The sequence below is a fragment of the Carlito syrichta genome, unplaced genomic scaffold, assembly GCF_000164805.1.
Source record: "Carlito syrichta isolate Samal-C Ts95f unplaced genomic scaffold, Tarsius_syrichta-2.0.1 Scaffold267524, whole genome shotgun sequence".
Taxonomy (NCBI): Eukaryota; Metazoa; Chordata; class Mammalia; order Primates; family Tarsiidae; genus Carlito; species Carlito syrichta.
The window spans coordinates 92895-108816 of NW_007211620.1; the positions used below are offsets into that span (position 1 = coordinate 92895).

Below are 15922 nucleotides of genomic sequence, written 5' to 3' on the forward strand. Positions count from 1 at the left end.
CATCTATGTTCATCAAAGATATTGGCCTGTAGTTCTGTTTCTTTGTTGGATCTTTACCTGACTTGGGTATCAATGTGATGTTGGCTTCATAAAATGATTTGGGGAGAGTTCCATCTTTCTCAGTCACCAGGAATACCTTCAGTAGGATTGGTATCTGCTCCTCCTTAAATGTCTTGTAGAATTCTGCTGGAAAGCCATCTGGTCCAGGGATTTTCTTTTTGTAGGTAGTTTTCTTATTATGTAGTCAATTTCCTTGATTGTTATTGGTCTATTTAGGGTTTCAATTTCTTCTTGTTTCAACCTAGGCAGGTTGTGTGATGTCAGAAAGTCCTCCATTTCCTTAAGGTTTTCAAGTTTGTTTCCATACAAGTGTACGTAGTAGTCTCTAATGATCTTTGGTATTTCTTCAGGGTCAGATGTGACTCCATCTTTTGTGTTTCTGATTGTGTTTATTTGGGCTTTTTCTCTCCTTTTCTTGGTCATTCTAGCTAGGGGACTATTGATGTTGTTTATCCTTTCGAAGGACCAGCTTTTTGTTTCGTTGATTTTTTGTATTGTCTTTTTGTCTCCTATGTCCTGGATTTGGGCTTTTGTTTTGGTGATCTGGATTCTACTGCTGAAGTTAGAGTTTTGGTGGTCTTGCTTTTCTAGCTTCCTTAGGTGGCTTTTTACGCTGTTAATTTTTGATCCTTCCATTTTCTTCATGTGCATTTGTAGAGATATGAATTCACCTCTTACTACAGCTTTCATGGCTTCCCAGAGATTTTGGTAAGATGTTTCTTCATTTTCATTTGTTTCTAGATATCTTTTAATCTGTTTTGATTTCATCATTGACACAGGAGTTGTTTAGCATCATGCTGTTTAGTGTCTATGTCTTTGTGGATTTTGGGGGGAACTTGTTGGTATTGATGTTTATTTTTATTCCTCTGTGGTCTGTGAAGGTGCATGGCAAAATTTTGATCTTTTAAAATTTGCTTATGCTTGATTTATGGCCAAGTATGTGGTCGATCTTAGAGTACGTTCCATGTGGTGATGATTAGAATGTATATTCTGTGGTCTTTGGATGGAGTGTTCTGTTGGTATCAATTAAGTTCATTTGGTCAAGAGTCACAAATTGAGGTTCCGAATCTCGTTGCTGACTTTTTTTCCTGATAATCTGTCTAGGGTTGTGAGTGCAGTATTGAAGTCCCCAGCTATGATAGTATTAGAGTTGATATTTTTTTTGAGTTTACATAGAAGCTGCTTTATGAAAGTTGGCGCTCCTGTGTTGGTTGCATATATGTTTACGATGGATATTTCTTGTTGATGGATTGAGCCTTTTATCATTATGTAGTGGCCTTTTGTATCATTTTTAATTTTTTATAACTTAAAAGGTATTTTGTCTGAAAATAAGATCGCTACTCCGCCTTTCTTTTTTGTTCCATTTGCCTGAAAGGTTGTTTCCCATCCTCTTACTTTGAGTCTGTGGGTGTCCTTTCTAGTGACGTGAGTCTTTTGAAGGCAATAAATTATTGCCTGGTGATGTTTTATCCATTTTGCCATTCTAAGTCTTTTCAGTGGTGCATTTAGTCCATTCACATTTAGGCTAATTGTTGAAATGCAAGAGTTGATTCCTGTCATAAGGTTCTTACAGAGTTGTTGCTCCTGTTTGTTTGTTGTCTTTCCTTTGGATTTGGAGTTGGTTTATTCACATACTTTTGAACGGGGTTTTTGTTTGCAATATGAATTACTTCAACCTGTGTTTCCTGTTGTCTGATTCTTATTTCCTTAAGGATCAGACATTTTTTAGGGAGTGTAATCACTAAGGTAAATAATATAGTATATGATTATTTCGATTATGGGACATCTCAGATTTCCTTTGCATATATAACATTGTGTCTGTAATTTGGCTCTTTATTGGTAGTTCCATTTATACATGTGAATCATTAAATGTGCAGAGAAATGAATTTTAAATGTAAATTTCTACAGGCTACAGGAGAAGAAAAAGACTATGGGATGTAAAATGTGGTTAGCTGAATTTCCTGGGGATCTTTTAATTTCAAGGAAGTAAGGAGTGTCCTAATCCCAACATTTTCTTGGTTTCTGTTGTGACCCTTGGTCATGAGTTTTACATTAAATATATGTTCAATGTTGTTTGTGAGAGAGCTGCTTTCAACTTTACAACTTTGTTTTACTATATATAAATTAACTGAAATTATTGTGCTATAACTAATTATCATAAAAAATTCATAGTTAAAAAAAAATAATCTCAGGATTTCTTAACATCTTCAACAAATATTTCCCAAAATGAATTCCTGGTAACATATAAAATACATTTGCAACTGGAGCCTCTGAAAAAATTGGTATATTTTCTTCTCATTCAGTGATAAAAATAATGAACAAAAACTGGCCTGGCATGGTGCCTCATGCCTATAATCCCAGCACTTTGGGAGGCCAAGGCAAGAGGATTGCCTGAGCCAAGGTGTTTGAGACCAACCTGGGCAACTTGGTGAGATCTTGTCTCTACAATAAATCAAAAAATTACCTGGGTGTAGTGGTGCGTGCCTGTAGTTCCAGCTACTTGGAAGACTGGAATGGAAGGATCACCTGAGCCCAGCAAGTGGACGCTGTGGTGGCTGTGAATGTGCCACTGCAATCCAACCTGGGCAACAGAGGGAGACTCTAACTCAAAAAAAAAAAAAAAAAAAAAAAGCTAAAAAAATCAAAGTCAGCTTTTCAAAGTTTTGTTTGTGCTTATTACATTTGAAGTCTAATTCTTATATTTTCTACATCTGTACTGTTTCAAAGAGAAGAAAATTCAGAATAATGATCTTGAAGCACCTTAAGATTTTTTTGTGACTTTAAGGAAAAAGTGCCTGTATTTAGTACATAGTCATAATACGTAGTGCTATATGTCATAAAAATATATTTGGAAACAGAACAGATACCTGATTAAGATCCAGGTGTACAGAAACTTAATTATCTGAAGCACCCTTTTTCTCCGAACACATTATGTAACTTAAATTTTCTTATAGTGCATTTCTTTTACCACAAAGTTAAAGATTATTACCACAGAGTTAAAGATTATTATCACCCATATATGTAAAAACCCTTTCAGTTGATTCACAGTGTTTCTGCAGTATTTTATAGCATCTAACTCTTTTTTGTTTGAGTCAGGATCTCACTCTGTTGCCCAGGCTGGAGTGCAATGGCATGGTCATGGCTCAGTGCAGCCTCAACCTCCTGGAATTCAGGCAGTTCTCCCTCTTCAGCTCCCAAGTAGCTGGGGCCACAGATGCACACTACCTCTCCTGGCTAATTTTTTTGTAGAGATGGGGTCTTGCTATGTTGCCCAGGCTAGTCTCAAACTCCTGGTCTCAAGCAATCATCCCGCCTTGGCCTCCCAAAGTGCTGGGATTACAAGTGTGAGCCATCATGTCTGGCTAAGCCTTTTAAAAGTATATTTGTTTATATGGTAAAGTGGATTTTTTTTCTTTAAAAACAAGAATGAGCCTGATGGACTTTTTTTTAGTGAAACATTTTGAGGTATGTATCTGATAGCCCTGATTGTATTTACTTTATAAGGTTTTGCTGTAGTTTTAATAAGTCTGAATGAGAGACTTGACATATCATACAAGTATGTCAATCTTAAAAAAGACATTTTAAACTCTATTTTTTGGTGTGCAGTTTATTCTATAACAAAGTGAAGGACTTTAAAATTGAAGAGGATTTGTACTGGCAAAGGAATGCCAACATTTTCTTAATGAAATAATAAAGGTAGTAAAGAGGCAGAAAGACTGAAAGAAGCACAGGACTAATGTGGTCTGTTTGATTCATGAACTTTTTTTGTGTGATACCTTGGTAACATTCCTTCTCACTCAAAGCAGAATTGATATTTTTTTACCATGTGTTGTCTCTTCTTAATGCCAAGTGAGACTGTTCATATTAGTTGATATATACATGCAAGTTTGTTTATTTTATTTTATTTTTTTTTTTTTATTTTTTGAGTTGGAGTCTCACTCTGTCGCCCAGACTGGAGTGCAGTGGCCGCTCCCGGCCACCGCAGCCTCGACCTGCTGTGCTCCAGCGATCCTTCAGCCTCAGCCTTCCAAGTAGCTGGAATTACAGCCATGCGCTCCCACGCCCGGCTGATTTTTTGATTTATTGTAGAGATGAGGTCTCACTGCCCACACGGGTCTCAAACCCGCGGGCTCAGGCAATCCACTCACCTCAGCCTCCCAAAGGCACGGGACTACAGGCTGAGCCATCGAGCCCACCTTAGTTTTTTTATTTTAATACTCAGCATGTTATCCACTCAGTTCCTTACCCTGACTGTATTTTTATAAGTGGTCGGTATTTTCAGGAAGGAATGCTCCAGGTTTTCATTTGTGAGAAGCATTTTATTTTAGACCTTTTAAGGATACCCTACATTATGCATTTGGTAAGCAAAGAAGGCAGAAATATATTTTAATGGAAGATTAATAATAGAATTTTATGACTTCAAGCAAAAATCTGTGAATATATCTGGATGATTGAGAATATATATTAATTTTGATTTTGAATGAATTTAAAATGGAATGCAAATTCACTTGTATGAAGTAAGTATAGTTCTTTATGACTTTTATAGCAATTCTGTGGAAAGCAAATACACTAGAAACCATTCTGTTATGAATTAAGCTATGATTATTTGCATTTAATGAATATAATGGGCTTCATTGATTTCTTATAATTCTATAGTAAACTTCATGAAATAAAGAAAAAGGGTCAAATTGTGACTAGTTCCAGTGTGCATTTTAGAAATGTTAGAACACATAACTACATAATATGGCAATTGCCTTGGAAACAGCATATATTTTGTAAAAAAATTGGGTCTTAAATAATGAATCACTACTAGAGTGCAATATGCATCCTTGTGTTCTTCTAAGATCCCCTCCCTTTCAATATATTTTTGTTTTAGAGGACTGTGAAATAAGTGCTTGGTTAATGGTTATGACATTGTATGTTAAATTTCAACAATTCTAAAATCGCACATCAAAAAGTTTTATGTAATAATGTTTGAGAAAACTTTTTTATAAACAGAGACTTTTAACTGCCTCACTTTAGTTATTGACCTTATTTTCTCCTTTGTACTTTTTTCTTATATTTTTAAAATTCTGCCTTTGAATCCAGCTCAACCCTTCTCTTGGGCAACTCGTTCTCTTGTCAAGCTTCCAGACTCCTGCTCTTTTGAGGTTGAGAAATGAGATCCTAGGTTAACTTGTTTCTCAGTCATCCATGGCTGTGGGTTTGCTCATAAAATGATGTAACTGACCTAAAGTTTTCCCAGGGACCCTAGTAGGAAGATTTTCTACTTTGTGACTTGACGTTGTGAATAAATACAAATGTAGTATTTGTTTTCTCACTTTCTCTTTGTTTCCTCATTTTTGTTCTTTTTTGGCTTTATTAAAATAATACATTTTTGTTAAGATTATTTTCTGCCTTTTTTTTTTTTTGAGTAGTAGTCTCACTCTGTTGCTCAGGCTAGAGTGCAGTGGATGCTCACGGTCACAGCAGCCACAATCTGCTGGGCTCAGGTGGTCCTTCTGCCTCGGCCTTCCAAGTTGCTGGACCACAGGCACCCACCACCACACCCAGCTAATTTTTTGGTTTATTGTAGAGATGAGGTCTTACCAAGTTGCCCAGGCTGGTCTCGAACCCCTGAGCTCAGGCAGTCCTCTCGCCACCGCCTCCCCAAAATGCTAGGATTACATGTGTTAGCCACCATGCCTGACTCTTTTCTGCTTTTTGGGTTGGGCTCCTCTGGCAGAAATTTTCTGGGGAAATGAATAGATTGGAAAAGAAGAACAAGCCCTTCCTGGGAGCAGCCTGGCTTTTTGATAGAGTTTGGATGTCACGGACAAGGCTAGGGTTTGGATGCTGTATGAGCAATGTGTGTGTATGTTGTTTTAACTTCCTTGTCAGCTACAGTCCAAAATTTTGTACATATAGAATCAGAGGATTCATTATACTTCTTACTTTTCTGCTGACTTTTAGTAGTTTCTTTCATTTATCTTGTGTTATCAGAATGCTTTTCTCAGTGACTCTAGAAAAACTCTTTTTGGTTTGTCTCCTGTTCAGTGTACATACTCTTTACAACTATGGTTGTTATTGTTGTGTTTGTGGGTTTTTTTTGTTTTTTTGTTTTGCTTTTGTTTTTTGTTTTTGGTATAGTAGAGGAAAGCCTAAAGAAGACAGTGATTGAAGGATAAAAGCATCTACTGTTTTCTCAGGACTTGATACTTTCTTTTCTTTTCGTTGGTATCATCTTTTATGAATAATCCTTGGGTCCATTTCCTACCAAGTCTTGGCCTAAATTCTTTAAAAGAATATTTAAATAAAAAGCAACAACACAAGGATAATTCATTTTCAGTTTATGGACTAGAACGCCTCTGTTTTCAGAGAATAGGCTGATGTGCCTCTGATGTTGACTATTTTGTTCATTTATGTCTGACAGCTTTTGAAAAGCATGCGCGAGCACTCTCTGTGTGATTTGGTAGGAATTCCATGCTGCTGTGTAAGATGTATGTGTGTGTAAGTGCCTCTCTGCTTGGCTGAGGAGGGCGTGCATTTGCAGGCAGAGTACTAATCATGATACCTACCATAAAGAAAACCTTAGGGAAAGAGTAGTACATGGTGTACTTTGATTGTTACTTCTCTGAGTAAGCACTTTATCAGTGTATGTTTGGTGTGTTTGAACCATGAGATACCTCCTTCAAAGAAATTGTTCAAAGCATTTGTCATCACATTAATTGGTATAATAAAAGATTTACTTTGCTAAATCATGTCTAGTTCAAACCACCCAGAAATCTTGACTGTCATAGTTAAAGTGAGACTGCCAGGCAAGAAGATGCTTTTGAGCTTACTTCCTTTTCTTTTTCTTTCATTTTGCTGTGGTCTTGATGTCAGAGTGTCCAAGATTGTAAACTCATTTGATAGGACTCTCTCTGATGAGGTCCTGCACCCAAATTTTGTAAGATTCATACACCTTTCTTTGATAACTCACTGGAATTGAATGTGAGTGGATTGTGAGGGTTGTCCTCTGAATTGTGTGTTCCATGGGTATGACAGTGTGACAGGACTTAAAATAGATGAGGGAGTGGTTTTCCAGGTACAACTAGGAGGGAGCAGCTGTGCAGCCAAAATGTAAGGAGGGTTTTGCTCCCTTTGGTCCTGCACAGGCTTAGAAAAAGGGCTTAGTGTAGTAGCACAAACGACCTCAAGGTTACATCCTGGGAAATTTATTTTATGTTTGAAATGCTTTGTACATCTGGGTTTCTCAGTATAGGTGATTGGAAGAGCATGGCGCACCTTTATAAGTTGCTAGGGAATGCTTGTCCCCAAAACCGCAAGTCTGGTGGTTGAAATTATTCTTCTGCAAATGATCTTTGAGCTGTACTCTCCACTCGCTACCACTGATCACACTGGTAAAGAATGGGGAGAAATAAATTTGCTTTCCTGCTGGTATAAGAATCAAAACCCTGAGAAGTTTTTGTTTTGTCTTTAATGGAAAGCATGGGGATTGGGAAAGTAATTGAGATTTCTATATGAGAGACTAGAAGGATAGGAGAGTTTTTGTAAACACGAAGGGACTCAAGGCCTATTCTATAGAGGAGTGATGTATACATTTGCATGAATTCTTACTTGTGGTCAGCTTATATCTTGATAAGTAAGGACATTGGGAAAGAAAAGACAAGAAGATAAGGAGAGGAACTTGAGTGCTCTATTTAGAGATTTCAGGGCCCAGGAAGTGTGCTCTTATTCTGTAATAAATTGTTTTGTGGGTAGTTGCTGTGGTGACCCTTTGTCTTTATCATTTTTTGGAGTCTGAGTCTCACCCTGTTACCCAGGCTGGAGGGCAGTGGCACAATTATGGCTCACTGCAACCTTGACCTCCTGGGTTCAGATAATTTTTCTGCCTCAGCTTCCTGATTAGGTGAGACAACAGGCATACCCCACCACACCTGGCTCATTTTCTTTATTTTTATAGAGATAGAGTCTCTCTATGTTGTCCAGGCTGGTTTCTAACTCCTGGGTTCAAACAATCCTCTTGCCTTGGCCTCCCAAAGTCCTGGGATTACAGTTATGAGCCACTGTGCCCAGTCTCTTTTGCTTTTTTCAATAGGGGGTTATTTTGTACTTTTAAAAGTATTGTGTGTGTGTGTGTGTGTGTGTGTGTGTGTGTGTGTGTGTTTGAGGCAGAGTCTACTTCGTCACCCAGGCTGGAGTGTGTGTGTGTGTGTGTGTGTGTGCGTGTGTGTGTGTGCGTGTGTGTGTGTGTGTGTGTGTTTGAGGCAGAGTCTACTCCGTCACCCAGGCTGGAGTGCAGTGGCACGCTCATGGCCACTGTAGCCTCGACCTGCTGGGCTCAGGTGATCCTTCTACCTCAGCCTTCCAAGTAGCTGGAACTACAGGCCTGCGCCACCACACCCGGTTAATTTTTTGATTTATTGTAGAAGTGAGGCCTCGCCATGTTGCCCAGGCTGGTCTCGAACCCCTAGGTTCAAGGCAGTCCTCTCTCCTCCACTTCCCAAAGTGCTGGGATTATAGGTGTGAGCCACCGCATCTGGCTTTGTGTGAGTATTTTGAGTCAGAGTTTCACTCTAGTGCCCAGGTTGGAAGTATAGTGGCACAATCATTGCAGCCTCAACCTCCTGGGCTCAGGTTAGTCTTCTGCCTCAGCTTCTTGAGTAGCTGGGACTACAGGCATGCACCACCACACTGGACTAATTTGTTTTTCTATTTTTGTAGAGACAAGGTCTTGCTGTTTGTCCTGGCTGGTCTCAAACTCCTGAGCTCAAGCCATCTTCCTGCATTGGCCTCCCAAAGTGCTAGGATTACAAGTGTGAGCTGGCCTCACACTCCTGAGTGCAAGCAGTTCTCCGGCCTTGGCCTCCCAGATTGCTAGGATTACAGGCATGAGCCACCACACCTGACCTAAATTGTTTTAAGTCATTAAAATTTGTGACTTAAATGGGAGAGAGTCTCCTTGTCTTTGAATGGAAGGAGGCAAAAATGGCCAGCACTCAGTATATGAAATAGAATGTGAACAGTTATCCTCATTGTTGAAGTCACTGTCTATCAGGGGAACTGAGTTGCCACCGTCAGCCAGAAACATGGGTCAGCAAACTCTGAGAAATGGCAAATCCAGTTTTTGCTAGCAGTACGTACATTTTATTATGTAGCGCTACACCTCAGTTCTAGGCAGACATATCCCAAGCTATACCTTCAACTCTGATTACACTTGTGAGTTTTAGACCCATATATCCATTTGTATGCTGTTTTCTGCTAGAAGGCATTCTGTCAAGATCTTTAATTTCCTTAGTTCCATACTGAGCTCTTCTCCCTTCAAATTGCTTCTTTTTCTAAAGCTGAATATTGAAATGTTTGGGCCTGTTCCCTGCTGTTCAGTCATGTTTGGTCTCCTCCTCTTATAATCGGTTGTCAGGTTCTGTCATGCTCTCTAATTGAGTGCTGTCCTTAGAGATTTCTGCAAAGCATCAGTCTCTGCATTTGCACTTTCTAATGTTGCTTTAAACCAGACTCTCAGATGCTCACACGGGAACTGTTTCATCGCCCTCTAGTTGGTTTCTCTGTCTTCGTCATACACTTCAACATAAAAGTCTACTTGAACACTCTTTATTAAACATAGGATGAAACATCTTGCTTCCTTAATCTATAACCTCAACTCTCCATTGCCAACAGAATATCAAAGAAGTATTTTACTTTACATATACAGAATCTTCTTTTTGCTTGCCTTGGACTTCTTTTTAAGTCTGATTTCCAGCTGAACATTGTCTCCAGCCAAACCAGATAACAACTTGTATGCCTCCATAATGTACTGTGATGTTCTGCTTTCTCCTCCAAATAGTCTTTATCTCGACCTTCCCTGCTTTCTTTTCTCCAAATCCTTTCTTTTTTTCAAAACCCTTACCAAATATGCTGTCTTCTCTGAAGCTTTCTTTAATTCCTTCAGTCTGAATCAAACTCTTGCTCCACTTCAATGCTATAGCACCTTGCTTTCTTTTCTGCCAGAGTATTTATAACACTCGGTATAGCACAGCTAGTTATAAGACAGAGTTACAAGGCAGACTTTAATATTTAATCCTACAAATAGATAATAAATTCCTTGTAGGCAGTTGAAAAACTCACAAAAATATTTAGTTAAGTACCATTTTGTTTATGTTTTGCCAGCAAAACTGGTGCCATTCTTGCAAGAATTAGAGGGTTAACACCGGTCTGTGCCAGTGCAGGAGCCAGTCCTGAGTCAAAGTATATGTGACTTAATTAATAGGTTATAAAACATGAGTATTAAACTATGATAACTAAGCTAAATATATATTTTGTGGATAGTTTTTCCCATCTGTTTTTCTCATACTTTTAATTGCTAAAGGTAAAGATTTGTTTTTACTCCCCCTCTGCTAATTGTCTAGTAAAGTTTTTGCTTAGCAGTTGATAATCTTTGCAATCACTGTGAAAACTTTTCTCCTCACAATGGAATGTAAATGGGTACATGTTGTCTATAGTATATGGTTCTTATTAATATGATTTTATATTGCTTTTTTTTTCAATATTAGAACAAAGTTCTTAAATTATCTGGCAGAAGATTATTAGTGGATACTTTACCAGAGACTTCTTGATTGCCTTAGAGAGAAACCCAAATGCCAAGGGATTATATTATACACTTTGGGTGACTGTTTGAGAACAGGGCTTTTAGGGAGTGACAACAAAATATGATGTAGGTTTTAGGGGAGAAGTTGCCTTTTGACAACAAAGGCAGGGTAGAACCACCTAGTGCTTTATAAACTCATTTATGATTTTTCACTTGCCAGGGAGTAACTTTGGGCAAATTCCCTACTTCCTCTGAATCAAAACTGTCTCTTTTATGAAATTAGATGTGAGGGGGAAATGAACTTATGTTTGTAAAGAACTAGAAGCACAGTACCTATTACTAGTAAGTATTCAACAAATGTCAACTATTGTTACAACAATCGCAAAACAATAACAACAGTAATAAAGATAATCTTAGGAGAAGCAGGTGAAACTTACTAATCCTGTGCCTTTGATTTTGAATTACCTGTAAGAGTAGTTTATTCATTATAATTCTTCAGATGATCTTATGGATTTGATCACATAAATTGAGCCCTTAAGCATAAGTTATTTTATGAAATTATTGAAAAAGAAAATGCTTTATTGATTATAGTCAATATTATTGCTAACTCTTCAAAATAATATGTGAATGTAGCTTTTCTTTAATATTAATGGCTCATTGAGAAAATACATGAAAATATCTCCCTCTCAGACAAATCAAATTAAAGTAATACAAAAAGGTGGACAGGGAACATGGGGACCTACACATTTGGAAATAATAACTCCAAACTTAATTGACTGAATGAATACCTCTGACACTGAAACATTTTCATTGACTACATTATATATAACATTACTTCAGTTGGCCATGTTGATGTGTGGTATTCTTTGTGAGGTCAGCAATGACATTATCAACAAGACAGAAGCAATGATGCTAAGCTAAAGTCTATCAACCACAGCATTCACATCAAGGGACCAGCAGGCTGCTGGCTATATGTCGGGCACGTGCATTGCTTAGATAATTAGAACTGGAGTTCTATTCCCCCATTGTCAGGGAAACCTAGTTAGCCTTGAAATGGCTCTCTTTCAGCTGGTAGGGTGTTCATTGTTGTGTGATAGGCACCCTTGTGAACATTTACAGCAGCAACTTGAATGGTGATAGTGAGCTATGACAAACGGGTGCCTGCTAAACTGAGGTTTTACTATCAGAGCAACCTAGAGTTAGCTTAGGGTTGTCTGAATGACCAATAGAGATCCCTGGCCAGCATACACCAACTGTCTTGAATAATTTGGGAAACAGGAAATGGTTGATATAGCAGAGAGACTGTAAAGATGAGGCCTCCAGCAGCAGAATACCTATGTGTGTGAAATATTTTCCTGGTGAGAATCTTAATTAAAAAAGGCTAATTTGAGAATTTAGGAGATTGTCAGGAAGAATGAAGTCAAAGGAAAAAAATAAAATTTTAAGAAATACCATCTTTTATTTTACTGTATAAATTATAGTATTCCAAAAGAAATTTTCTGTAGAATCATAGTACTGAAATTCTTTAATTTAGGATAGTATGATAATAGATACTATACATATAATATGGACCCAAACATTTAACTGTATCATAATTTGTATCGAGATACTATGTGTTTTTTAATTTGAGTACCTTAAGTTAAAACTGACTTCATAGTAAGTACATTCTGGATTTGTAAGATATCAGTAGAGTATAAAATGTGTTGTTCTGACAGGTTAGAGCTCCTCCTATACCGGAAAATAGGGTAGTGGTTTCCCTGTAAGATGTGGGTGTGCCCGTTGCTTTTGTGAATGGAAAGTCTTAGGCAGGTCAAATCACTTACCTCTAAGAATTTTTTTTAGGTGATCCTGCAGTGTTATCTTTTTATATTTAACATAATGAAAGCAGGCAAGAAGATTTTTGGTGGAATTTTCATTTTTATGTACTTTTTGGTTTCTGAAAGAAAGAATAATTTTAGGTTCTCAAAAAAATTTAAAAAATTTGATCAGTGCAGTAGTGGAAAACAAGTGAGAGGAAAGAAAGTCAAGTGCTAAGGCACTACAGAACCTTATTTAGAAATACGTAGTGAGCATAAAAGAGTGTTTGATCTGGATTGTTTCCTTTTGAAATTGTGGTGTCATGCAACTTTGGCTAGAACACAACTTTTCTTCTTCTTTTTTATTTTAAAGATGTGGGGTACACTTCAGGGTTAGGCATACAAACGTTGATTATGCAGGTACCCTTGTTTATGAGGTATGCCCCTCCCTCCCCTAGGAGTTTCCCTCAGTTGCCAATCCCATCCCCTGACAGTTTCCCACTACTGCCAATCACTTTCTTATAGTATTATAATTGTTCAAGGTCTGCTTATGAGTGAGAATATATGGTACTCTGTTCTTTGTTTCTGTGATAGATCACTGAGCATGAATGACTCTAAATCCATCCAAGTTGCTGCAAAGTCCATATTTTTGTCTTTCTGGCTGCATAATATTCCATTGTGTATATGTACTACATTTTTTTTTAAATCCAGTCCAGCTTTGGTGAGCAAGATGGTTGGTTCCATGTTTTTGCTATTGTGAATAGAACTGCAACAAACATATGTGTGCAGATATCTTTTTTGTGGAATGATTTGAGTTCCTCCAGGTATATTCCCGATAGAGGAATTGCTAGGTCATATGGAAGGTCAATTTCTAGTTCTTTCAGAAACCGCCACACTGTCTTCCAAAGAGATTGCGCTAGTTTGCATTCCCACCAGCTGTGTAAAAGCATTCCTTTTTCTCTGCATCCTCGCCTGCATCTACTGTTGTTTGTTTTATTAATGATGGCCATTCTTAGAGGGGTTAGGTGGTGTCTCATTGTGGTTTTAATTTGCTTTTCTCTGATGATGACTGAGACTGAGCACGTTTTCGTGTGTCTGTTGGCTGCCCATATATCTTCTTTTGAAAAGTGTCTATTCATGTCTTTTGCCCACTTTTTAATGGGGCTGTTTGTTTTTTTCCTTTTGGCACATTTGATAGAACAAAACTTTTTTAAGTTAAGGAATTACAGCATGTTCAGTTTGTTAATTTGTGAAAGCATCAAAATATAGTATCCTTTGACTTTTTATTTGTTAAATGTATACTTTTAGTGATAGAAATGTAAGTTGCATTGGCTTTGGCTCTTGTGAGAACTTCATTAAGAAGGAAAAACTCGGAAAGGAACTTGTACCACAATTTGATTTAAACACTTGCCAAAGAACCTAAAGCGGATTTGAGGTTTATTGTCATGTTGAGTGACCCAAGACTTTTTTCTACCATTTCTCCTTGTGCAGGGGATTATCTGTTGAACAAATTTGCAAGTACAGCATGCAGTTTTGTCAAATACTCAATGACATTTCTTTTTACAGCTCTCTTGACTTTATACTGTTTAAATATCCTCAGTTGTCTCTTAATTTGCTTTTCTTTCTTTACTTCCTGTAGAATCAGAAAGTAACTTTTACATAATCAATTCCCTTGTCTAGGCTTTTTTGGTTATTACTTTTGAGTTGCCGTATAAAAGTTGGCATGTTAGTAACTTCCTTATTTTAAGTTTTCTTTTCTAGTTTAACATAATTTTATAATCTACACAGTGTCTTTTTATTTTTAGGATTGTTATGTGCTAAACATCCCAATTAACTTCTTTTGTTTCCTTTTTTTTTCTTTGTAGGCTAAGAAATGGCATTTCAAAAGGCAGTGAAAGGAACTATTCTTGTTGGAGGAGGTGCTCTTGCAACTGTTTTAGGACTTTCTCAGTTTGCTCATTACAGAAGGAAGCAAGTAAGTAACCTTACATGTACTGACTATACTATGGAACTAAAATCTGCCAAAGAACTGTTAAGGGGGCATGTGTAAACTAATGGTTTTGTTTAGAAATTACTTTAGAAGTTTCTTAGTTTAATCTAGAAGATATTTAGAATATAGTGCTCTAATGGTTCCTGAGAACTATGTGTATCTCATTAAAAACAAATGAATTTCCTTTTTCAGGAAGTATTATTTAGCCTCTGATTTGGCTCTTTGGTTTTGAAAAGACTACTTCATTTATGAGTGCCAGGGTTTGTTCATTTAGACTTCTGTTGTCTAATTCATTGAAGTGTTTGGATACCTTCTTTGTTCCTGCCAAAAGTTTGTCTTATTAGAAGGCAGGCGACAAAGAAAGAAAATGAAAAAGAAAATGCCCAACTGAAGTCTAGTTTCATTTCTTAAAGGTTTAGTTACTTATGTTGTATTACCTTGCATTAGATATAAATTTTAATTGGGGAAAACCATGAAAGTAAGATTGGTATGAAGCGTCCAAATAAATTCAAGTGTTCAGTTTATTTTCATGTTTTTTTTCCCCCTGGTACGGCAGCTATGCCTTTCCACAGTTCAAATTGATGCCAAGACATAATTTTGCTGAATGATTTTATTCTTTGCAGGCCTGAAATGCTGGTAACCACTTTGGGAGTTTGTGTCAGTCTTTCTTTTCCGCCTTCTTCATTTCATTAGGAATTTTGTGATACCAGCTGTATAGTATATTCTTTTTTCAAAGATAAACACAAAGGAATTTGGTAAGCTCTTTGTTACTGGGCAATCTGTGAACTACTCATTTTCTACGTTTCTGTGGCTATCGTTAAGCTATGGGAGGCCTTGTACTTCTTGTTTTTGTTTCTTTGTGCCACAAGCTGATGGAGCCAGGCACATTGCTTGGAATCACATATCCTAAAGAGGACTACTTTAAAAGCACATATTAGGAAGAATCAGTGTGCTGCTATAGTTTAGACAAAAAAGTAATAACTCATTTTTATGTGCTTCCCCCTAAAGATGGACAATATTGAATAAGTTGTATTATTAGTCTTTCTTTCGCATTATGGACAGTGAGCATATTACTCTCAAATTTTCCTAAGAAATGTATGTTGCAGGTATTATTATTGTTTTTAATTGACACATAATAACTGCACATATTTATGGGCTATATAGTGCCGCTTCCATGTATGTAGTGATATTATTAATTGACTGACTTGATGTTGAAATTCTTCCTTATCCCTTGATCATGTTTCAAGCACTATTTCTTTTGAAAGATTGCCTTGGTTCCTTAATAGTACGTGTGAAAAGATGTTGCTTCTGCTGAGGCTATTTCAGAAGTATACTTCTGTTTGGGACATTGACATTAAAGGATTAGATTACTTCTGCCATCCTGACCAGTGCTATCTGAAGCTATACTAGAAAATGCCAATGCCAAAGGTCATGATATCTAATATGATGAGTTGTTGCTAAATTTATATGTGATTTGTATCTTTTAACCACAGTAAGCATGTTCTACTT

The 15922-nt window shown here is 37.2% G+C and overlaps 1 protein-coding gene across 1 annotated transcript in view; it reads left to right on the top strand.

The window, feature by feature from the left end:
• The window catches only part of GPD2 (glycerol-3-phosphate dehydrogenase 2), a 152970-nt gene that overhangs the window by 30921 nt on the left and 106127 nt on the right, over window positions 1-15922 (top strand). Inside the window, 1 exon segment of the mRNA XM_008052218.2 lies at window positions 14289-14398. Within this exon segment, the coding sequence (XP_008050409.1) occupies window positions 14297-14398 (102 nt within the window). The 5' untranslated portion in view covers window positions 14289-14296.